General features: G+C 39.7%; 1 protein-coding gene across 4 annotated transcripts in view; it reads right to left on the bottom strand.

The window, feature by feature from the left end:
* EGF (epidermal growth factor) overlaps positions 1-24025 on the bottom strand; it is a 91752-nt gene that overhangs the window by 49653 nt on the left and 18074 nt on the right. For 3 of the 4 annotated variants that reach the window (XM_007105851.2, XM_007105852.2, XM_007105853.1), the window contains exons 2-6: positions 19259-19458; positions 17026-17207; positions 16384-16611; positions 14926-15128; positions 827-952 (exon numbers count right to left, since the gene is read on the bottom strand). In XM_007105851.2, the coding sequence (XP_007105913.1) occupies positions 827-952; positions 14926-15128; positions 16384-16611; positions 17026-17207; positions 19259-19458 (939 nt within the window). The remainder of the gene's footprint in view (positions 1-826; positions 953-14925; positions 15129-16383; positions 16612-17025; positions 17208-19258; positions 19459-24025) is intronic. The other variant, XM_007105854.2, reaches the window with a different exon arrangement.

Raw genomic sequence — 24025 nt, 5'->3', positions numbered from 1 at the left:
TAGTTCAATTATCATGAAAGACATGGTTTAAACTGTCACAGTTGATACTTTCAAATACAGATTTTCATATTAAAATTACTATTGGGATAAAGTAGTACTATTTCCCCTGAAAAGATATAGCCATTTAAGGCAAGGACCCTAGAAAGTTCTTGACAAGGGCAGGACATCCCCTGCTTTGCTCTTCAGCTTTCTCAATGCTGACAGGAGCCCTTCACCTGAATGTGGGAACATTCCCTAGCAGTTTTACTCTGGCTGAAACCCAGCCTTCCAGATCACTGTTCTATGCTATGGCTCTCGCCCACTAGTCCCACGTAAGCAGGGGACTGCAGTTAACAGGCAGATGCCAGGTTTACCTGAAGTCTCACCCCAACTAATTCCACTGAATCTACGTTGCAGCCATTGGATTCTTTTCATCGGTAACTCACTCCAGCCAAGGTGCAGTTTCTCAAGATTCCTACCAAACAGTTATGTGATGAGATGTGGGAGTCACATACCCTTTGAGGATCTTATGAGCTACAGAACTACTCCCCTAAAACATTTGACATTTTGCACATCGTCAAACCCACAGAGCTCTGTAGAGTCCACTCAGAGAATCCCTGCCTTATATCAATCCCTGAGTAGCCTCTGAAAGTATCTGATCTGGGAACACAAGATATAAAGGAGACCTGAAAGTGTTACAAGGGCTTAAAATTGGGGAAAAAATAAAATTGCTTTTCTGGGGGAAAAAAGGAGGAAACTTGAAATTGGTTTCACGTGGAGGTTCTGGAGTGCCCACTGAAGACCAGCCTCTGGCCCAGGTGGGCTGTGCTTGCTCACCACACATTACCTTCACAGTTCTTTCCATCTTGGCTTAAAGCATATCCCTCTGCACACATGCACACATGAGACTTAGGCTCTTGCCCACACATGCTGCTTCTGCAGTTACCTTTCCTCAGTTTGCAGAGTTTCTGATCTAAAAGAGAAGGCGGTTAATTTGGAGCGGAGGTGTGTTTTGACAGGGGCAATGCATGATCCCCTCACGGCTCCTAAGAACTCTAATCTTCCCGTGACATCAGCAGGGGTGTTGTCTCACGGAGGTGGCACTGCTCTAGGGTGGAACATTAGCCCAGATTACTCAGCGTTCCGAAGCCCATTTATTTCTCTAGTTGTATCTCTCCTACAGTAGCTCTCGGGATAGGACATACTAATTTCCTGGAGATGTCATTCCTTGGGTTACGAACACTAAGCACAACTTAATAGCTTTTTCTTTTTGACCTGCTTTTATCAAAAGTATTTATTTATTTAAAAAATAAATAAGGCAATAAACAGAAATGCTGAAAATGAAATATCTGTTTAAGAAGCAAAAAGGGCTGCCAAACGAAGAACATCTCTTCTCAAATATAATATTTATAGGTCAGATCTATATATTTATCTGTTTTTAGTATCATTATGTAAAGAACAACTTCTTTCAGACAGTATATACCACTGCCATATGTCTTATCCCCAAGTTTCTGAGTTAATTGCTGCCAGCATTCCATGTGTGACAAAATAGCCCAGGGCGAATAGTAAAATCTGCTCAGTAAGGTAGGTGCTTGGATTAAATTAGCCAAATACATTGAACAACAAATGGCCAACTTGGTACCTCTGGTTTTCAAAGCCAGAGTCAAGGGCTAAACTAGTAACACATATATCCCTGTTCGAATTTTGTTCCTTCTCATTTTTTTTTGCCAATTTTAATAATGACTTTGTGAAATGCTCTGGGAAATACAGAGGTAAGCTTGAATTTGAGGGTAGCTCTCAAGGTGCATGTAGTTATGGAGGCCAGAGCTCTGGCAACAGGTGACGGCAGGGGAAGAGGACTGGGGTCAGGCACCAGGAGACCCGGCATAGCTGAGATCAGTGAGAGCCTGTGAGTAAGGGGAGGAGCCCACTAAAAACACAGCTTTGCTGTGAAAGACACAAGAAACAAGCCAGCGAGAGCCTGAGCACAGTAGTGCAAGAGGCTGAGACTGTCCCCCATGTAGGTTTCTCTGGTCTCTGTCTACTTAGAAAGGTGCCCCTCACTCTGACTCTACCCCTTTCCTTCTACTTCAAGTTACTAAACACTTTTCTTGACCAACGAAGCATCACACATTAGAAGCATATTCTTGCCCCCTTGAAAATGTTTCTAATGTCCTTGAGACCACCTGGAGGGCATGTCACTCTCTAGAGATTCTGATTTGATACATCAAGGGAAAGGCCCACTTTTACCGGAATCTGGAATGATTCTGACGCTGGAGTCTTTACACCACACTTTGAGAAACACTAGCCTAAAGTACTAATGGAATATCCCACTTTCACCTCAGTTATGTACGCCTCCTTTTAGCTAATCTGTGTTATTTCTTTAGTTATTTTAAATTTGTTTATTCAGATCTCTTGATAGAATTACATGCACAATTATTTAATACTGTTGCAATATTATCAACTAAGTCAGTTAAGATTTACATTGAATAGTTTTTTTATAATTTTAAAAAATTTTATTTATTTATTTATTTTTGGCTGCGTTGGGTCTTCGTTGCTGCGCGCAGGCTCTCTCTAGTTGTGGTAAGCGGGGGTTACTCTTCCCTGCGGCGCGCGGGCCCCTCACTGCGGCGGCCCCTCCCATTGCGGAGCACGGGCTCTAGGGGCACAGGCTTCAGTAGTTGTGGCTCGTGGGCTCTAAAGCGCAGGGCTCAGTAGTTGTGGCGCACTGGCCTAGCTGCTCCGTGGCATGTGGGATCTTCCCAGACCAGGGAACGAATCCGTATCCCCTGCATTGGCAGGAAGATTCCTATCCACTCTGCCACCAGGGAAGCCCTACACTGAATAGATTTTGGATATTGATTCCAAAAATTTTGTTTCTTGTCCACGGTTTTTATGCCAATTACTCACGTTTAGTAACATTGTTTTTCATGTTCCTACATGCTTCACATATCAAAATTTTAATTAAGAAAATTAAAAACAAGATGACTCCAATTTTTAAAGTAAATGACTAAAGTCAGAAACTCACAAATGTACTGGAGACAAAATGTACCTACTTCAAATTTCTAAAAAAGAGTATGTGATTGTTTTAACTGTATTTTTTATAACGTTTACAAATGAACAACAACAAAAATCCAGAAAGGCCTGATTAATAGCACCTTTTAATAGCACCAAAGTGCTACTACTTTCTTGAGGTAACCAAAAATTGAGAGATTATGCTTCCTGTAAATATCCCCTATAAAAATCTTTCCAAACCCAGTAATGATAGACGACCACTGCATTAAGAATTGGGAAAACTGAGTTCTGTCTTCATCCTGCCTTTTACATAAAATCACTTTATCCCTTTGACTTCAGTTTCCATGAAATAAAAGTGTTGAAGTAGATATTCTTTGAGATCCCTCACTTAAAAAAAAATCATGGTTCTATACAGAATCAAATGTCTGTTGTAAATTCCTCTAAATTTATACCTCTAAAGATTCTCAAACCTTAATACCTGCTTATGATATGTTAATGGAGATTCAAACTGACTTATGGAGAAAACAATTAGTGTCTAGGGCACAGGAAATTGCCCTGTTCTTCATCTAGATCCAATGTTATTTATCTTTTTTTTTCTGTACTTTCCTACTACCTCTTACCTGTTCTTCTGTGTGTTCTTATTATCATCATCAACATCACCAACATCATCACAATTATATATATATGTGTATATCTTTTTCATTAATCAGTAAGCTTTTGAGGATAAAACATGTATCCCATTCACATTTATAGTCCCAATAGCACCTAACCTGGTGCCTTTTACAACACAGGGGTGCTACAGACATCTGGAATACGTGCACAAAAACCTGTGATCGTGAAACCTGCAACTTAACTCCTTTATTTGGTTTCTCCTTGACTTTCCAGTCAAGCTCAGAGTTAGAACTCAAATAGATGGTCAGTATTCTTTCCACTATACCATACTGATGATGGTTTTAATGATACTTATTAACAATATACATTACTATTCAATGATGAACATAGGCAGGAAAGCAATCACTATTCGTCTCTGAATGGCTGTGCTGATGATGTGACCCGAATTCAGACACTAAACACTTAAAAGGTCACTTTAGGAAGAGGCAAAACATAGAGGATTGAGGGCTGTATTTTGTTTAATCTCCTTAATCTTCTGCTGTTCTTTAGCTTCAAATTAGGCTGAAGCTAGCACTCAGAATGCTGCGGCTGACCTCAGATAACACCCCTCCAAGAGCCCAGCAGTGGAGCCTAATTACCTTCGAGACCAAATTAAAGCTCCTTAATCATGGAGTTTAAGGTCCACCACCAACCGCGCCTTCAATAACTGCCCAACTCGCAAGCTCTCATGAGCTTTGCTATAGCCAAGCAAACTACAGATTTTACCCTGGCGCGCTTCTGAAACAACACACGTGGGTTTCCCGAGCCTGCTTCTTTCCACTGATCACACCTTTCTCTCTACCTCAAATTCAGGGTCAGACTCACCTCATCAACAAAGCCTTTCTAGTCTCTTCCATTTGAACCCATTCACTTGAATCATTCTTTTTTTTTTTTTTTTTTTTTTTTTGTGGTACGCGGGCCTCCCTCTGCTGCGGCCTCTCCCGTTGCGGAGCACAGGCTCCGGACGCGCAGGCCCAGCGGCCATGGCTCACGGGCCCAGCCGCTCCGCGGCATGTGGGACCCTCCCGGACCGGGGCGCGAACCCGGTTCCCCTGCATCGGCAGGCGGACGCGCAACCACTGCGCCACCAGGGAAGCCCCTTGAATCATTCTTTTAACTAAATATTTAGCACCCCCAATAGTTAAAAATTTGAATAACATTTTATAAAGCACTTACATTGTCACATATAATTTTTATAACAAGCCCTTGAGCTATGCAGAGTAATTATTGTCTTCCATTTTACAGATTAGGAAATAGTATCTTAAGGATCACATATAGGTACTAAGGGGTAGGAGTGGGACTCGAGCTCAAGTCTTCAATGACAGACCTCATCTCTTTAATGTATATAATATGTGTGTATGTGTATGTGTATATACATATACTTATGTATATATAATTATGGGTTTTTATAGAAATATATATTTATATTATTAATATTATATATTAATATATACCATTATATACTGATACATAATAAAGTTAATATATTAACATATTAATATGTTATGCTATATATTTTATGTATAATAAAATATATAAATTATATATACAATATATTTTTCTATAAATGTCTATGATTTTTATTTATTGTCTTTTTCATTAGTGAGCTCCCTGAATAAATGACTCCCTCACCTTCCCCAAAAAACTTCCCAAACTGTATAATATAGAAGTTTATTTTTCTTTGTTAATAGAAAATAAGAAGGAAGAAATGAGAATGGTTATTCTGTGCTATTGGAATTCCTAATTATAGTAAAAAAACAAACAAACAAAAAAATCACCTTAGCCAGAACTTAGCTACTTGGTATCCTTATCCATCTAAACCTAAGAATCAGAAAGTAAACAAATCGGGACTTCCCTGGCGGTCCAGTGATTAAGAGATCTCCTTCCAATGCAGGGGGTGTGGGTTTGATCCTGGTCAGGGAGCTAAGATCCCACATGCATCAGTGGCCAAAAAACCAACACATAAAACAGGAGCAATACTGTAACAAATTCAATAAAGATTTTTTAAAATGGACCACTTAAAAAAAATCTTAAAAACAAAAAGAAAGTAAACAAATCAACAGCCTCAGCAGTTAAAAAATAAATGCCTTTTACTCTCAGATGCACCCCTCAGGCCCACTCAGTCTTTCCTTATTTCAGACCTATTTCTGAGGAGCTTGGCCAGTCCACGGCATGAAGATGCAAACACAAGGTGTGGAGGCCTCCGTTCCCATTGCTACCACCCCCATCTGCAGTGCATTCCCCACTAGCAGGAGTGGCTACATGATCCCGATGTTCTTTCTTGCTGAGCCCAGACACAGCCTCAGCCCAGCATTCTAGACCACCAAGGGTTAGTTACTGGTCATCTTTCCCACAACTAGAAGCCTTATGTCAGAGCTCCTCCTGGAGAAAGACGGCATAATCTGAGTGTGAAAATGATAATAAGTGCAATGAATAAAAACATTTCAAATATTTTTTACCTCCTTGAATCTATAAAGATGCTTTTTTTTTAAAGAAGGTCACCTCTGGAGGATATACTAACCCTTTATTCTGAAAAGAGATAAATTAAGGGAAAGATTAAATCAAGCATTTAATTTACCTTTCCTATAAAAGATGCTCCTCAGGGAAATCATAGAGCTGATGTGGAAAAGTTATTCAACTAATAAGCAGTGATAGAATTAGAATGTCATTACTTCAAACCTCTAATGAAAAAATGCCTCTAAGCAATGACAATTAATAGCTTGTAAAGCCATTACACAAAAGGCTGATAGGAAACTCTGTAACGGACAGACCAGGCTGGCAACACCTGAACCACTGATGAATCTTGAACATCACCAAAAGAATGGAGACCCAGCCACTACATGCCCTCTGGCGTGGTCACTAGGAAGCATATGGTACTACCTGCAGTACCACCTATAAAGTACTCTCGCAAAAAATCTGAATCTGATAAGGCTTCTAAGCTAAAACTACCAGTGTACAGAAAAAACAGAATCATGTTAAATGACACCATGGGGATAGAATCTGAAACATCCAGAATGTAGGAAATTCTAAGGGACAAATGATCTGGGTTCCTCAACAAATGAAGGGCAGGAAAAAGTCTCAGAAAATAAAAAGGCCACAGCCAGGCATATGGAAACCAGCAAGAAGCAAGAGACAACAGCAAGAAAGATAGAAAATTGATAAAGAGCCATTCCAAGTATTTAAAAGGCACTTCACATGGCAGCCATTCGGTGTCAGGGCAAACCTGCATTAAGAACCCAGCTTTGCCTCAAATCAGTCCTATTCTTGACCCAATGACATGTATCTTTGTAAATGTGACCCTCATCATTAAGAAAATGTCAATAACTATAAATATGTTAGGAAGCACAGAAATCCATAATTTGCTAAGATTTCTGTAATAAACAACAGAGCTTTGGGTGTGTGAACTGATAATTTAAACTATATGAAAACAGAATATAAGTGTAGATGAGGATATGGAGAAATTGGAATCCCTGTGCACTGTTGGTGTAAATGTAAAATAGTACAGCTGCTGTGGAAAACAGTATAATGGGCCTTCAAAAAATTAAAAGTAAAATTACCGTATGATCCAACCATTCACTTCTGAGTATACGTTCAAAAGAATTAAAAGCAGCATCTCAAAAAGATATTTGCAGACCCATGTTTGTAGCAGCATTATTCCCAATAGCTAAAACATGGAAGCAACCCAAGTGTTTATCAAAGGATAAACATAAGCAAAATGTGATAAATACATGCAGTGGGATATTATTCAGCCTTAAAAAGAAAAGAAATTCTGACACATGCTACAAAACAGATGTATCTTGAGGACATTATGCTGAGTGAAGTAAACCAGTCACAAAAAGAGGAATATTGTATGATTACACTTATATGAGGTCCTTAGAGTAGTAGTCAAAATCACAGCAAGAGAAAGGAGAATGGTGGTTGCCAGGGGCTGAGGAGAGGCAGAAATGGGGAGTTCTCATTTAATGGGTGTAGAGTTTCAGTTTTACAAGATGATAAGATTTATGGAGATTAATGGAGGTGATGGTTGCACAAGAACTGTGAATGTACTTAATGCCACCTAACTGTACACTTAAAAATAGCTAAGATGGGGGCTTCCTTGGTGGCACAGTGGTTGAGAGTCCGCCTGCCGATGCAGGGGACACGGGTTTGTGCCCTGGTCCGATCCCACATGCCGCGGAGCGGCTGGTCCAGAGAGCCATGGCCGCTGAGCCTGTGCTCCGCAATGGGAGAGGCCACAACAGTGAGAGGCCCGCGTACCACAAAAAAAAAAAAAAAAAAAAAAAAAGCTAAGATGATAAATTTTATGTTATGTGTACTTTATCACAATATTTACATTTTAAGAAAAAATTATGTGAAAAAAATATTCATATATCTAGGATGATTATTTTCTAGAGGAATCAAAAAAACCAAGGTTTTACAGTAGAAACCCCAGCAATGACATAATCAAAGTGAATTACAGTCCCACCTGGGCAGTTTTAGCTACACTAGTCACTTCCATAAGCAGGTACATTTTTAGGTGGAGACAGTTCTCCTTCAGGAACTCTCAGAATTAAAGATATTCAGCAACATTTTTCTGCATGAAATGAATGCAAAGTATTTTAAACAGTGTTGACAGATGTGCTTCATTTTCCAAAGAAGACGCTTTTGAAATTCTCTTATGAGCTTAAAACTGGAATCGACATTTTAAAGAATCACAGAAGAAAGCAAAATTATTTGCACCTTTTACAAAAGAACATCTGTGAGCAGTAAAACTATAGTTGCAAATTCTCTACATGTTGAGCTTGAAATAATGCCATTAACACTGTATACAAAGAAGTTCCCACACTGGCTCTGAGATTCATATACAGTCTGCCCTTTGTATCCATGAGTTCCACATTTGCATATTCAACCAACTGTGGATCAAAAATATTCTTTAAAAAAATTCCAGAAAGTTTCAAAAAACAAAATTTGAATTTGCCTTGTGCCAGAGACTGTTTACATAGTATTTACAACTATTTACATAGTATTTATATTGTGTTAGGTATGATAAGTAATCTAGAGATGATTTAAAGTATAAAGAAGGACGTTAGGTAATATGCGAATACTACACTACTTTATAAGGGACTAGTGCATCCTCGGATTTTGATATTGGCCAGAGTCCGAACGAATCCCCGTGGATACTGAGGGACAACTCTAACAGTATAGGTGTCAGGGCAGCCAGGAGAACACTGTTGCCTAATAAGTTTAATCATGAAAACAAAAAGGTGAGATCAAGTCTGTGTCTCTTTTCAGAGCACCAGAGGAGAAGTGTGTGTGTGTGTGTGTGTGTGTGTGTGTGTGTGTGTGTGTGGTTCCATATAGGATTATTTGCTCTTTTCTTTGAAAAATACCATTGGAATTTTTCTAGGAATTGCACTGAATTATGTTGAGGTACGTTCACCAGAGGAGAAGTGTGTGTGTGTGTGTGTGTGTGTGTGTGTGTGTGTGTGTGTGCTTGTGTGTGTGTGAGTGAGAGACAGAGAGACAGAGAGAGAGAGAGAGAGAGAGATTGATTTTCTGAGTTCCTGAAGTGGAAAAAAATTTTTAAAGAGAAAAAAAATAAGGTTTGGGCCCCATAATCTGTGCAAACTGAAGATTTTAACCACCAGCAGGCCGTAAATAGACAAGAATATGCCAAATGACAGGTTATCCCAAAACAATTAAGGCAAACCTAAGATAGGAAACAACTATAGACAATAGTGAGACATGCTGGGGAGGAAGCATGGTGTCAGTCTGCCTGGGTTCAAATCTCAGGCCTACCCCAGTGTGACCTTGAACAAGCAATTGTGACATCTCTGAACCTCAGCTTTGTAATCTATAAAATGGTACTAATAATCACACTTAATTTGTAGGGTTGTTATGGAGATTAAATGAGATAATGTAGGAGAAGCCCAGACCAGATCATTCTGCACCCAGTCACTGGTCATGACTATTATTTCTAAGAGCAATACAACCTGTGCCATTTTTGTATTTCCTACGCAGCAGCCCATGTGACTCCCAAATCTATTACTTCTAGCCCAGACCTTTTTCCTGAAACCTAGACCACTTAATGAAAAGAAAGAAGAAAAAGACTGAAGCATAAAAGAGTCCAAAAGACTCTGAAAAAGACTCTCACTAGAGTTAAGCTGCAAAGATCTGCTGCAGAGAAAACGGATTTAAAACACTGGGATATATTCAAAACTATACAAAAGGGAGCAGGCTCGCTGAAGACTGTCTGGCCAAGGGCAGGGGCTTGCAACGTGGAAGAACGGCAACACGTATTCAGATATTAAATATCTTTAGAACTTGTTCCTCGTGGTATTATTTAGCAGGGAGAGGGTACCAAAGGGTGTTTTTCTCAGTCTGTTTTTTTTCCAACTCTGGTTTATTAAATGTCCTCTAGGCACTGGGAGTACAATGGAGAGCTGTAGTCTGTGTCCTCCTAGGACAAAGGAAGTTGAGGAAGACAGACGATTACGGCAACACATGATAAGTGCCCTGTGACGGGGGAAATCTGCTATTTTCTGCAAATAGCTACTGAGGCTCTGAGTGAGGAGGTCAGGGAAAGTGTTCCTGGAAGAAGTGATATTGGAGCTGTTTCTCAGAGGATGAAGAGTAAGCCACTGCCGAGAATTAGAAAGAGTGCTGCCAGGGAGTTCCCTGGTGGCCTTGTGGTTAGGATTCAGGGCTTTCACTGCCATGGCCCAGGTTCAATCCCTGGTCGGGGAACTGAGAGCCGCAAGCCGTGCAGCCAAAAAAAAAAAAAAGTGTTCCAGAACATGCCGAAAGGCTGGAGGAGAGAGCAAGCATGCCTCCCTGGAGGAAATCAAATCTTTGAGGATGGCTGCAGCCCAGACTTTAATGCAGAAAATGGTGAGAGTGGAAGCTGAGAAATGAACGGGGTACCCCATGAACCAGTTAGATAAAAAGACTGGGTTTTATTATTGGCAATTGAGAGTAGACAACTGATTCTAACCCAGGAACGACACGATTGGGTTCTTCATTTTGAAGGGTTATACTCCCTGCAGCATGGAAAAGGGAGGTGGGGGACATGAATTAAGTGGACACCAGGGATGGAGGGCTCTGAGAGGGGCCCAAGTGGTTTCATGGTAGGTAGTAGAATTGTCAGGAGCTGGAGATTGATTTCATGGCGTTGGAGTGAGAAAGAGGGAGGAAAGGGCAACTCCTAGATTTCTGCCTGTCGAGGTGGAGGTAAAATGCTACTCACCAAAGTAGGGACACTGGAGGGAGAGGAGCTGGGAAGAAGGGAGGGGAAAGTGAGTGGGTCAGTTATTTCCTTTGTTCCTGAAGCACTTGCAAGAAATCCAAGTAGAAATGCTCAGAAGGCAGGTAAACATTGTGGGCCTTGAGAAGGAAACTTGTGCTGAGCCTGAATGTGTACATCCGACGTGGCCCCAGCAGGACCCTGATCCTGGAGGAAGCAGACAGCAAGAGGAGGCACCAGAGCGACTACTCTCAGGAAATAGGTCAAAATCATCAGAAAACCAGCCTGATGCTGAAACCGTGGCTCTACTACCTCGACTTGGGCTCATCGGTCTGCTGCATGGAACTCCTCTATAACCAGCCGATCCTAATGGACAAGCCGTGCACAAACAAGGATTCGTTTAAACTGATACATTAGTCTTCCTTGTGCAGCTCTGCGGCTTTGCCTTTGTAAGCCCCACCCTTGCCCTCGGTCTTCAACAGGGCTGCTCCCTTTTGTATATTATGACTAAATCTCCAATGTTTGAAATCACTTTTTTCTGCAGCTTAGCTCTCACTATGCCTCAGGTTCCCCCCCACCCTCTTCATTTGTCTATATCTCAAGAAAGAGGTCTGGACTAAAAATAATATATTCAGGAGTCAAACAGGCTACTGCATAGGAAATAAAACAGAAAAATGTCACAGGTTATACGGCCCTTAGAGATTAACAGTGCATATAACCATCTGAGTGGTTCTGAGAAATCACTTGAGAAAAAAACAACCTGCTTAACTTTATTTAACCCAGTCTGTCTAAATCATCTGACCCTAAAATGTTTCTTCCTTCCAAATAACCCTTACAGAACTAGTGTTTGGAGAACACTTTGATAAATGATACTTTAGGCATTTTTCATGAGGTAAGTTTGTTGGTCCTCTTATTTGTATAAATACATATATTTTATAACAAAAATAATATCAACAAAGTTACATGATTTTTCTCAGCTATCTCCTCACTGAAGTAGTCTCACTACTAAATGCCTTGCAAACCAAGGTACTACTACTATTCACTTTGCCAGAAGAGCTACAATTGTAAGCATTCTTCAGCAGGAATTAACCAGCCTCCAGAGAAGTACATCTTTAAATGCAAAGGCTATCAGGTACTTTGAGAACCTGATGGAAGTTAGGTACCATCTCCCTGGAGGGACAATGGTATAATCTTCATCTAACATATACAATCAAGGGCTTCACAACCCTAAATCTCAGGTGAAGAATTTCTGCTGTACAGGGCACTAACACAATTTAAACCTATTTGATGATAGCCAAAGTAACAGTGCTCTTGAAATCAAAAGTCCTTTGCACCTGGACCTCATATGAAACCCATCCTTTGATCAATAACTAAAGCCAGTATCTCCAGTGCCAACTGCCTTCTAGATTCCAGGTTTGCCTGTAGCTCTGCAGCTGGCACCGTCTTTCCAATCAAATTCTATTATTTGCCACATTGTTCTGTAGTGCATCATTGTAGATTTTCTCCTGAAATTCATGCTTTCAATATCCTATTTGAACTCCCCATCAAAGAGGCCAAGTAATAGTGAAGGACTCTGAAGAGCTTACCTGTTTATGGTAGAAAGAACACTAAACTGACAGGAATTTTTTCCAGAATCCATCATTTACAAGGTGTGTAATCCTGGAAAAGTCACTCCATTTCTCTAGGCTTCATATTTTTCAATTATGAAATGAGTACAATAATTGAGGACCTTTCTGTCTCAGTGTTGCTGTGACAAACCAATATGATAATGCCCAAGAAAATACTTTGGAAGTTATGAGGTTCCATATAAATGTAAGATAGTGATGATGGTGATGATGATATCTCTAACTACTATGAATGAGACCAATAATTATTTATTCATAATATTATAGTTGTTGGTTCTAATTTTATTGGGAGTCATCACCACTTGGTCAATAAGTTGTATTTGAGCTTGAGTCGAAATTTCCCATGTGAGGTAACTGGCAGTATATCAGATTCACTGCCTTTATGTGTGGAATATGGTCACCATCTATTTTACAGTCTTGCTACTTGGCTGTTGTTCTTTAATGTTGTGCTCAAGCCACAGTTGAATTGTTTACCACAACTCTTGCTTTTTAAATTCAAATAAGTGAATTAAAAAAAATAACTTGCCTGAACAAATGCTTCATCTCTAGGAATTTGTCCTTGCAGTTTCTCATCTCTTGCATTGAAAGTATAGTCATTACACAAGTTAAATTATAGTTTCTATCTAAGTTTTTTAAAGAAATAGATTAAAAGCATTTGTGCTATTAGTTACCTGCCTGAGGATATTAAGAAATAACAATGTCAATTCCCCCTAGATTCTAACCTCCCTTTGACAATCTCACGCCTGTTCTCTGTTCAGCCCCTACAGCTCTCTTCAGGAGCTATGTCAAGGGCAGGTACAAACCCATTTATACATTAATTGTGGGAGGGACTCACTGGCCAGACCATGTCCCACATTATTACCAAATCCTAGTGGCATCCAACAGGTAGAAAGAAGAGAAAACAAACAATTCCACCTTTATTTCGGAAACTCACAAGGCTAGTTGCAAATGAAATTAAATATATTTTAAAGCCCTCTTGAAATAAAATGTTTACATAAAGGCAGATGTTAGTGTAACATAATTTATGTGGTATATAAGCCATATCAAGACAGCCTACCTAAAAAAAAGATTATATGTGAAGGAATTTGTATGCCTGTTAGCATAACTGACGTCATCTTGGGCCCTTACAGTTTCTCCTGTCCTCTGCTGACCCTACCCAGGACTGTGCTGTGCAGTGAATCACTTCTCTGTCATCAAGGGCTTTGTAGGTAATAATCATAAGGACCAGGTAGCCTCTATACTCTTTTAGTCCCCAAACAATGATGAAAACCTTCCCTGACATATTCCTGGCACCCACGAGTCTAGTGACCCATTCATAAACACTGTTTCCAAGCACGTACCCCCATACCCCAGGTTAACTATAAAATTGTCCCAGTGGCCCCTCGGCAGTGCAGAGTACAGCTGTGAATGCTTCCAGATCATTGTCTGCCCAATTCCAATCCCACCCTGTAAGTTCCTCTATAATAAATCAATCCACTCATTATACGGAGCTGCCTGCCTCATTTTTCGGTCTTAAGTTGCTTCCTCAGTTCAATGGGCACTTTTCGTTCCTTTCTTCCTTCAACAGAATTCAGAGAAGACTACATTTGAAGGTAGAAATTTGGGACTATGACTAGATTCAGTTAATCCATTTATTTTACTAATTCTTTATAAATAAATAAATAACCACTGAATATAGGGTGGTTTACATCAATCTGTCCATCCATCCATCTGTCAGATATGGTCCCTGCATGCATGACATTTATAATCAAGTGGGAGAGAAAATCAAAAAGAAAGCAAAGTGGTATGTAATTCCACGTTTGATGAGTTCAGTGAATATCTATCTAGAGAAAGACAGGAGGTGAAGGGGCCTACTTTGCTCGGATGACCAGAGAAGGCCTACCTGAGGACATGACAGTTAAGCTCAGAACTGAAGAGAAGTCTAGGCAGAGAGAAGAGTGACTGCAAAAACCCGAAGGTATGAAGGAGCTTGGCATGTCTGAAGAACTACAGGAAGACTTGTGTTAGAGTCCAGTGAGGGGAGGAGGAAAAGATGCTGGATCAAATTGGTCAAATATTGATAGGCCTGGTTAAATGTTAAATTTCGATCTCAATGCAAAGGAAAGCTTTTGAAAGATTTTAAGCAGGGGGGGTTAACAGATCAGATTTACTATTTAAAGGCAAGAGGAGAAAACAGAAAGATTAATTAAGTAGCTGCTACAATAGGCCAGACAAGATATGCTGGCTGTTTGGACTATGGTGGTGGCAGCTGTGGGGGTGGGGAGTGGACATTTGAGATGTATTTAGGAGGTAGAATGGAAAGGATTTGGTGGTACATTGGAAATTGAGGGTGAGGCGGTGGGAGAAATCAAGGATGACTCCTAAGTGTCTATCTTGAGCAAGCAGGCAGGTGGGGACTATGCCAGGCCCTGTTTGAGGTCAAAGATGACTCACCAGGTGCCCAAGGATCACCCTCTGCCTTGGGCTGTACGAGTGGATGCACTACTTTAATTCCACCAGGTGGTACAAATGATGGACTCAGGTTAATTTTAACCATATTCTTCCCAGTGTGCTTGTTAGCTATCCAAATTGTCTTCTTTTGCCATGTTGAATAGAAAATACGATCACCAAAAAGGGACATCGCAAAAAAATTGTGCCTAAAAACAACAGGAAAAACACATAAAGAATGGCAGAACATTTCTTCTGGGCTTATTAAAGTTTCCCTTCATTTCAATTTATTGTCTGAATTTTAATCACCTACGTTTTCAATGGTTTCTCTTTTAGGGTTAGAAACAGATATTAAGTTTAAATTATTCTTTATGTAGCCATAATCTGAATTAATAGGATACGATTTTTAGCTCCAGATCCATTCTCATTCTTTTGCCTCTCGGCACATAAGTGTGGTGAAAATAAAATAGGGAAGAAAACAGGAACAGGATAAGAGTGGACTTCAGGTTGTGTCAATTTTGCACACCTAATTGCTGCCTCTTGCCACAAGCTAGAGTCAGTTGCTGGCAAGATAGCAAATCAAACGAAAGACAGATGCTTCACAAAACACATGACCTAGTAATTCCAAAAAGAATAACTATAACCAGCATGTGAAAATTTATTATATGCCAAATACTCTGTTAATTATTTTTATTTGTGTTTCTTTACTTAATCTTCACAATAATCCCAAGAAATAGGTCTTATTATTATCCCCACTGTATGGCTCTCAGCATAACTGATGCCATCTTGGGCCCGTACAATTCCTCCTATCCTTCCGCTGACCCTACCCAGGACTGTACTGTGCATTAAATAACTTCTCTGTTGTCAAGGGCTTTGTAAATAATAGATATTGTTTAATAATCATTAGGATCGGGTGGCCTCTATGCTCTCTTAGTCCCCATAAAATGATGAAGACCTTCACTGCCGTATTTCCAGCACCCACAAGACTTAGGAATAAATCTTGACTGAGGAATGCACTTCCTGTTTCCAAGCACATACCCTAGGTTAACTGTAAAACTGTCTCAGTGGCCCCTTGGGAGTGTGGAGTGCAGCTACAAATGCTCTGGATCGCTGCCCACCCAATCCCACCCTCTGAGAAAGCTACCTTATAATATACTGATCCATTGCTTATATGGAGCTGCCTGCCTTGCTCTTCAGTCTCAAAATACCATTTCAGTTCAGTGGGCACTTTTTGTTCCCTCCCTACTCCAACACCCACATTAAAGGAAACAGGATGAGAGAAGTCGTGTAACCTGCCCAAGTCACTCACCTAACAAATAGTAAATCTGGGACTTGAGCTCAAGTTCTTGGACTCCAAAATCTGTACTAAACCACTACACCAGTTTAGCTGACAAAAGTAAAATTCAGTTATCACACACACTTCAAATGGCAATTGTGTTATTTTATACCAAAAGAAAAACTTACTGTGTGTGATGTTTGCTAAAATGGACAGAACCTCCATCGTAATCACAGGAACAAATACGAGAATTGCTTCTTTCTCTATGGTACTGAATCCAAAAGAGCCGTTTATCAAGCACATCCAATGACACAGCTGTTATTTTCTCTGATGTCTCTAACAGAAGCTTCACTTCCACACCACCGAGATCTGCTCTGTGAAGGCTGCCGGCCACCTCTGAAGACCAAAACATAAACCTGAGGGCAAACACATCACGTAGACACATAATTGAATGTAAGGTCACTGAAATGGCTGACTTCTCTCAGTTTTTCAGTAATCCCCGGATGTCTCCACAGGACGAGTTTGACTATTTTGAATGAAAATTCAATTCAACAAATATTTATTGCCCTGTTATGGCAAGTCCGCGTGATTTCAAGTTAGAAGGAGAATTACGCTTCTCTAGCAGGAAACCATGGTAGTCAAGAGTGCTACTGGTAGAGCAAGCCTGCCTTAGTTCAACACCAGGCAAACGCCCTACTGAAAATGGTGTTTGTGCATTGTAAAAGAGAGTCTTGGTCTCAATCAGGAGGTCTCTTTAAGTCAAAATGTTATGATTCCATGAATTTCAGATTTTGAAATATATTTCAATGTCCAAAACCAGCAGAATTTACCTTTCTACTGGATCAACTGCTATATTTGCAGGATATTTTAAGGCGCTTAAGAGAACACGGGAATTGTTTCCTTTCATATCTGTTACTGTAATGATTCCTTCCTGTTGATTTGACCAAATAAGTTCTTCATTGATCCAATTTATTGCCATTCCTGAAACATTTTTCTCTATCTCGCATATTTTCTGTAAAATCAAATTTTAAAATTGTTATTAATATTTCCCCATTCACAACAAAATTGTTTTTATTGTTACGTATCAACGTTTATTCTTTCAAGTTCTTGTCATTTTTGTGCATTCCCAAAATTTAAACGATAAACTAGTCATAGATACCATGCCATTATTCAGATGCAGCAATATTCATCCTCCCATGTGAATATTTCTGGGCACAGTATTTATATCACAGCTTTGAGATGAAAATTTATTCTATATTTATTGAAATTAGGCAACCAGCCATAAAGTATTAATAATTTCAACTATAGTATCAGTGGAATTTCCATGCTACCTTAAGGTTAGTTTATTCAATTCCATTTGCTAACGGAATTTTCCAGGTTCTCACCTGAACCCAATTCCAAGCTTTGCTAAATTCTGGCAAGATTCCCTTGGAGTTTGTGCATAGGGGCATGAAGTAGATTAATTTCTTCTGGCCCCTCTTCCTCCCTTTATAAAGGGACCTTCCAGGTCCCTCCCTTTCTAAAAGTCCTCAGTGCCTTTAGGCTCTGTCCCCAGGATCTGAATAGCAGGGCTTTTCTTTATGCTCTCTCGTGATAAAAAACAACTTAACCAAACCTCAATTATCTCCTAGTTCCAGCATGTGCAGGTAAACCGGTCCTCTAGGTGCGTGGAGGGTGAGAGATTGGAGGAAGCCCTGATTTGTACCATGGCAGATTTCTGTGGTGGAAATATGCCCACAATCACTGATTTTCAGCTACCAATGTGAAATCAGCAAACACAGAGTTGGGCAGAAATCAGTCTCAGGAGCCTGTGCTATTCCTACACCCCATACAAAGTAATCTAGCCAATCCATTTAACTAATTGCTAACATATTAGTTCACCCCGGTAAATCGTTTGCCTTTTAATGGTTGTCCTTTTTAAACAGTGTTTTAACCCAAAGCAGGGACTAATACTAGTGGATTTTAGGCTTCAGGCCAATCCTTTCCTAATGACTTGCCACAAATTCCACAACTATTTAATGCTTTTTCCTGTTCTCTGACAGGAAACCCTCCAAATTCTTAAACTCAAGATTTTGAAACTAGTCTACAGATGGCTGGAGAGTAATGAGTAGCCATCTTTGTTAAAAGTGAGATTAGTAAGTATTAGAGATGTGATAAAACAGATTAGTGCCTAATTGAAGGCTTTAAGAATAATTGGGGAGAAAGTTGTGTTTGAAAGAAAAAAAAAAAACCCAAAAAAACAAACAGCAGGCACTTTGTGTTGGGAATAAATGCTTAAGGTTTCTCTGGCCACCTGCTCTCTGTAATCCATCTCCCAGGAGAGACCATTCCTGCTGGGACTCATTTAAGGGTTCTACTAATTAAGAAGAAAGATAAAAGATCTTTTGTATGTGATGGAAACAAAATATTTTATATCTATCACCTGCTTTATTATTTTTTTTCCAGAGTGTGAACACCTTGAGGATAAAAAGAAAAAAGATTTTCTTCCTAAATATTAGGGGCAAAAACCCATGACAGAGATTTTAAACAGATGAGACAGGGTTTCTCAGCCTCAGCACGACTGACATTGGGGGTCTGGTAATTCTTTGTTGTGGGGGACTGTCCTACATATTGTAGGATGATTAGCAGCATCCTTGGCCTCTAGCACATCTTCTCTTCTCCCCAGTCCAGTTGTGACAATCAAAAATACTTCTTGACATTGCCAAATGTCCCCTGAGGGGCAAAACTGCCACCAGCTGAGAACCACTGGAGTAGAAAATAATCATGTAAATAATCTGTTTTAACCATAAAATGGTGATCTGGCTTAATAAGCTTACATCTTTTCAAAATTACATTGACATCCTCACTTTCTCCTGTTGGGGACTTCTGAATATCAATGCCACATGCATGGGCTTGTTCAGTGACATGATACCACAGATGCAGATTAAATAAATACCTACATATGCCAGACGCGTATTTGCAATGTAATGTAATTTTCCTTTATCTATATGTTATGAATTTGCTATATCATATTTGACAGCCTGTTCAAAAATCCCTCAAATGCCATGGGAAGTGGTACTTTACCTCTTGGCTTGTCCCATTCAGAAAAACTCTTTGCAAAAGTCGTCTTTCTAGATCGACCCAATAGATTCTTTCTTCATTGTAATGAAAATCCATGATCATGGATGTGCCAGCATCTGCCACCAATTGCTCATGATTAGTTCCTTCTAAGTCAATCCTAAAGATCCTGTTTCCATGCGAGAAAATTAAGAAGGGTGCAGGACCTGCATGGGAAGGAAGAAACCAAACAGTGTATTTTCAATGATATTTTATCTGATTAAGACAAAATACTTCCCCATGACAAATAGCACAAGCAGAATTAATTTTTTATTTTTCTTGTTTTTAAATTTTTTTGGTTGCACTGCATGGCAAGGCATGTAGGATCTTATTTCCCCAACCAGGTATCTAACCCGTGCCCCCTGCTTTGGAAGTTTGGAGTCTTAACCACTGGACTGCCAGAGAAGTCCCCACAATTAATTATTTAAGTCCTGTTTTTATATTTTAAATAAATACCATTGTTTAGATAATAAAGACTTCATGTAGATGTTCACAATTAATTTTGTAAATCATTTTCTCCACAAATTGATTGTAAGAAATGAACATTGACAAATTATGAAAAAAGAAATATTTGAAGAGAAAGACACTTTCTAGCTTAATAATGTTATTTTTATGTTCAAAAAGAAACTACCTACTGTATTCTATCGTAAAGAGGGTTTGTATGAATGTCATATTTCTTTATGTAAATTGGAAATAAAATTTCAAATATTACCGTTTTGGAAATAGAGCTGCCTCCTCTATAGTCTTACCTTATGAACAGAGCATCCAGGTTACTGACAAAGAAGAACATGGTGAAACCTAAAGGTCTTGAGCGGAATCAGGAAAAATTGAAATGCTGTCCATGAAAGCTCTGAAATATTTTGTCCCTGTTAACATTGCCACATAAAATTTACGACTCCCAGTTAAATTTGAATTGCATGTATATTGAGACATGGGACATCCTTTACCCTAAAAAATTATTCACTGTTTACCTGAAATTCAAGTAACCGAGTGCCCTAAACTTTTATTTGCCAGATCTGAGTAGTGGACCTCAGGGGATCTCTTGATTCCTACAAGGCCTTGCCCTGTATCCTAACCCTATGCCTGGGGTCCCGTCCTGTTCCAGGTGATGACCATCTATCTACCCACTCAGACTCCCAAGTACTCAACACCTGCTTGGGAACCTGATACCTCTCTTTGGAAATCTCAGCAGAAATTATTGGCCGTCCACATGGAGCTTGCCTCCAATGCTCCAAGACGATGTCAGGGCACCGTGTCATACTCTGCAGCCACGGTTAGCAAGGGTTAGTTTCCCTGGTCTTTCCTGACTGAGGATGAGGAGGCTTCTGCCATTCTGCCTTTAGATAACTATACCAGTTAACCACTGGGATGAGTGGGGAACTGCAGAAGAATTCTAACACATTCTCACTGCCCTGCTGGGCTGACTCCATTCTGTTTTAATATTAAACCTTAATAACTTAATGTGACATAATAAATGTGTTTACTGTTCTAAGGATTTCAAATGATGATGAATTAACATCCTCTTACTTGGGGATTATGTTCTAGAGTCAGAAACATTAGCTCCACTTTAGAGAATATATTGGAATAGAGATACAAGAGAAGGGAGAAGTGTAAGATCGTGAGAGTTTTGAAATAAGTGCCTTTATAAATGTCTAAAAGAATTGGCTCAAATCACTCTTCCCATATCTTTTCCACGGCACAAGACCCCTGGCAGAGATGTGTAGGACAGCCCATTCTCCATTGCCATTCTAGCTGTAGAATCAGAGGTATCACAGGAGAAATGGAAAGGGCATTAAACTGAGAGTCAGGAGGCCTGGTTTCCAGCCCTGGCTCACTAGTATCTCTGGACATCTCACAGGACCTCCCCAGCCCATATCAGAGGACTACTGGGGAAAGAAAATGAAATTATAGATGTGAAACTATTTCATTATTTGTGAAGCACTACACAAATATGATTTGCCATTACTCATTCCCACAACCAAGGTCTCACTACCTAGGGTTGTACCCCTGTTCATGTTTGAACCCGTGGACTAGAATGTCGCTATAACTCATTTCTCTTATAGCAATGGATCATGGAGAAAAGGAAAGCATAGGAAAAGACACCCTAAATAGACAGCTACTAATCTGTGGGCCACAGATTGCTGCGGGCCTGTGGATTTGTTGCCAGGAGTCCTCTCTTTGAAATGCGTATCACGCATCCTGTGTAAACTGAATAGATGTGTCAATACATGTTATTAATTTTCTAATGCATTGACACATTGATGAGATCGATAAAACATCTGATTCATTCCAAAGTACTACTAAATAGGTTTCCAGGTGAAAAAAGGAGAAAGGAAAAGCACTCTAAACATTTTAGACAGAACATAGCATAATGCTTTGTACATAGTAAGTACTCAAAATTTTTTCCTAAATCAATAAATTAATGAAGAAATAATTGTATTTTTTAATTTGTCTGGGCTTTTTACCAATATGAATGAAGACACAGACACTAGCAGATCTATCAAATTAATAAAAGCAGAATCTATCCTATGGTAGTTATTTTACTAACAACAACAATAATAATAACAACAAACTTTCACATCCTGGTCTCATTTATCCTTAATATAACACCACAGGCTAGACAGGCCAGATATTACAGTCAATGAATCAAAGAGAAAAAACAAATCTGAAAAACACTTAGACCCATAAAACACAGACCATAGCATTAACTTCAATAGCTTTTCAAAAAATAAATATTTATGAAAATACTAAGTATGAATAATGAATAAATTTTATCTTCAGATTTTTCTCATTCACGGGTGAATCCTAGCAACCAGTGTTTTATCATAGCCCTCAGAACTAGAAGACCACAGACATTACCTAGTTCAGTGTTTCCCAAAACTGTTTGTTCAAAACAATCACACAGGGTGCTCTGGGTGCGCGCATGTGTGTGTGTGTGTATCTTTTGCAGATCCCTTCCCTGGAAATTCCATTTCAGTAAGGCCGGGCTGAGGACTAGGAATCTGTTTTTTGAATAGACAATCCAGGTGATTCTTATATCTTCGTGAATTTGGAAATCGTAATCCAGTTCAGATGAGGAAATTCAGCGACGCTTCCCAGAGTCCCACCTACAGTTGATGGTAGAGCTGGAATTAGAACCCATGTACTATCCTCCCAATGCAGTACTCTTTCCTGCATTGCTCTGGGTTATGTGTCAAGACATTACAATCTTCATTTTACTTCTGTAACAGATTATTCCACCTCCCTCAAAACACCATTCCTACGTTGTCAGCATCATTTTGTGTAAACCAGGGCCTGGGATGAATATTTGTGAAAATGAATTGTAATATGATTTAAAAGAAAGTTAAAGACTGAGAATTAGGCCCGGTGAAATAGTCATTAGACTGTAGGACACTGGAAATGATAAATAAGTTAGTGTTTTTTCAAACCAGTCAAAGACTCTATAAACACTGGTATGTGGTACAATCTGTAGATTTGTCAGCAGGGTGTGCGTGTTTGAACAGCTAAACTTTCCCATGTCAAAACCCGCAGCATTTATTTTGGGTGCAGTTCAGTGAGAAGGAAGTGCATAGAAAATCAAACATCATGTCTAAGGAATACAAACCCAAAGACAGCAAACAGGTCACAGCAAATCAATTGGAACCTCTGACTTCTCAACCTGGGGATTAGTAGGGGATCTTCAGGAATTAGAAAGGAGTCCAGAATGTTTGGAGCACATTGAAGATCTGGGGCCTCCATAGCACAGAGATCAATTATCAAGAGACAGTTTTTGATTGAAAGGGGTGGGGATGTGGGTGCCAGAAACAGAATATTTCACAACCATCACCCCTTCATCTGCTCTGAGTCTGGAGGAGCAGCCCCACCCAGGTAAATGAGAAGAGAAATTGACTGTCTTCTTTGGGCCTTGGGGACAAAAGCTCATGGGACCTGGTTTACACATCAAGGATACTGGCAAGCATGTTAGCAAGACATGCCAACACTTAGTCTTCTCAGGCCAACACTGCCACCTGCCCTCACCGCCACAGGTTTCCTGCTCTAAATCTGGAGGCAGACTGAAGAAGGCTCACAGGACAAAAGAGAAAAAGGAACTCTGGACTTTCAGGATTCAATGACACTATGAGAAAAGAATGTCGATTTAAACTGATGGGCCTGATGTAAGAAAGCCTGACACCTCCTCACCTGCTCCTACCTAAGCCCCTGATAGGAGTCATTTATTCCTACCTCCCAAGGGTCTGACTTGAATAATATCTGGGTTTTATGAAGTGCAGAAAGTTTCATTTCACTCTAAAAGACTATCCTCATCTTTTTTTCAATTCCTTTTCCTAAAAGGGCACACATTTACTTTTTGATCAATCATGGCTTTCTTCTCAGCTTACTCATTAGGGTCAAAATTCAGGACAGGTGAGATAGAAGTCAGGCAACTCAAATAATACATTGAATACAAACAGCTTATACAACTCAATAACAAAAAAACAACCCAATCAAAAAATGGGCAGAAGATCTAAATAGACGTTTCTCCAAAAAAGACATATAGATGGCCAAAAAGCACATGAAAAATGCTCAACATCACTAATTACTAGAGAAATGCAAATAAAAACTACAATGAGGTATCATCTCACACCAGTCAGAATGGCCATCATCAAAAAATCTACAAACAATAAATGCTGGAGAGGGTGTGGAGAAAAGGGAACCCTGTTGCACTGTTGGTGGGAATGTAAATTGATACAGCCACTA

The sequence above is a fragment of the Physeter macrocephalus genome, chromosome 7 (genome assembly GCF_002837175.3).
Source record: "Physeter macrocephalus isolate SW-GA chromosome 7, ASM283717v5, whole genome shotgun sequence".
Taxonomy (NCBI): Eukaryota; Metazoa; Chordata; class Mammalia; order Artiodactyla; family Physeteridae; genus Physeter; species Physeter macrocephalus.
The sequence above is the reverse complement of the archived record's forward strand: the minus strand, read 5'-3'. Positions and strand labels throughout refer to the sequence as shown.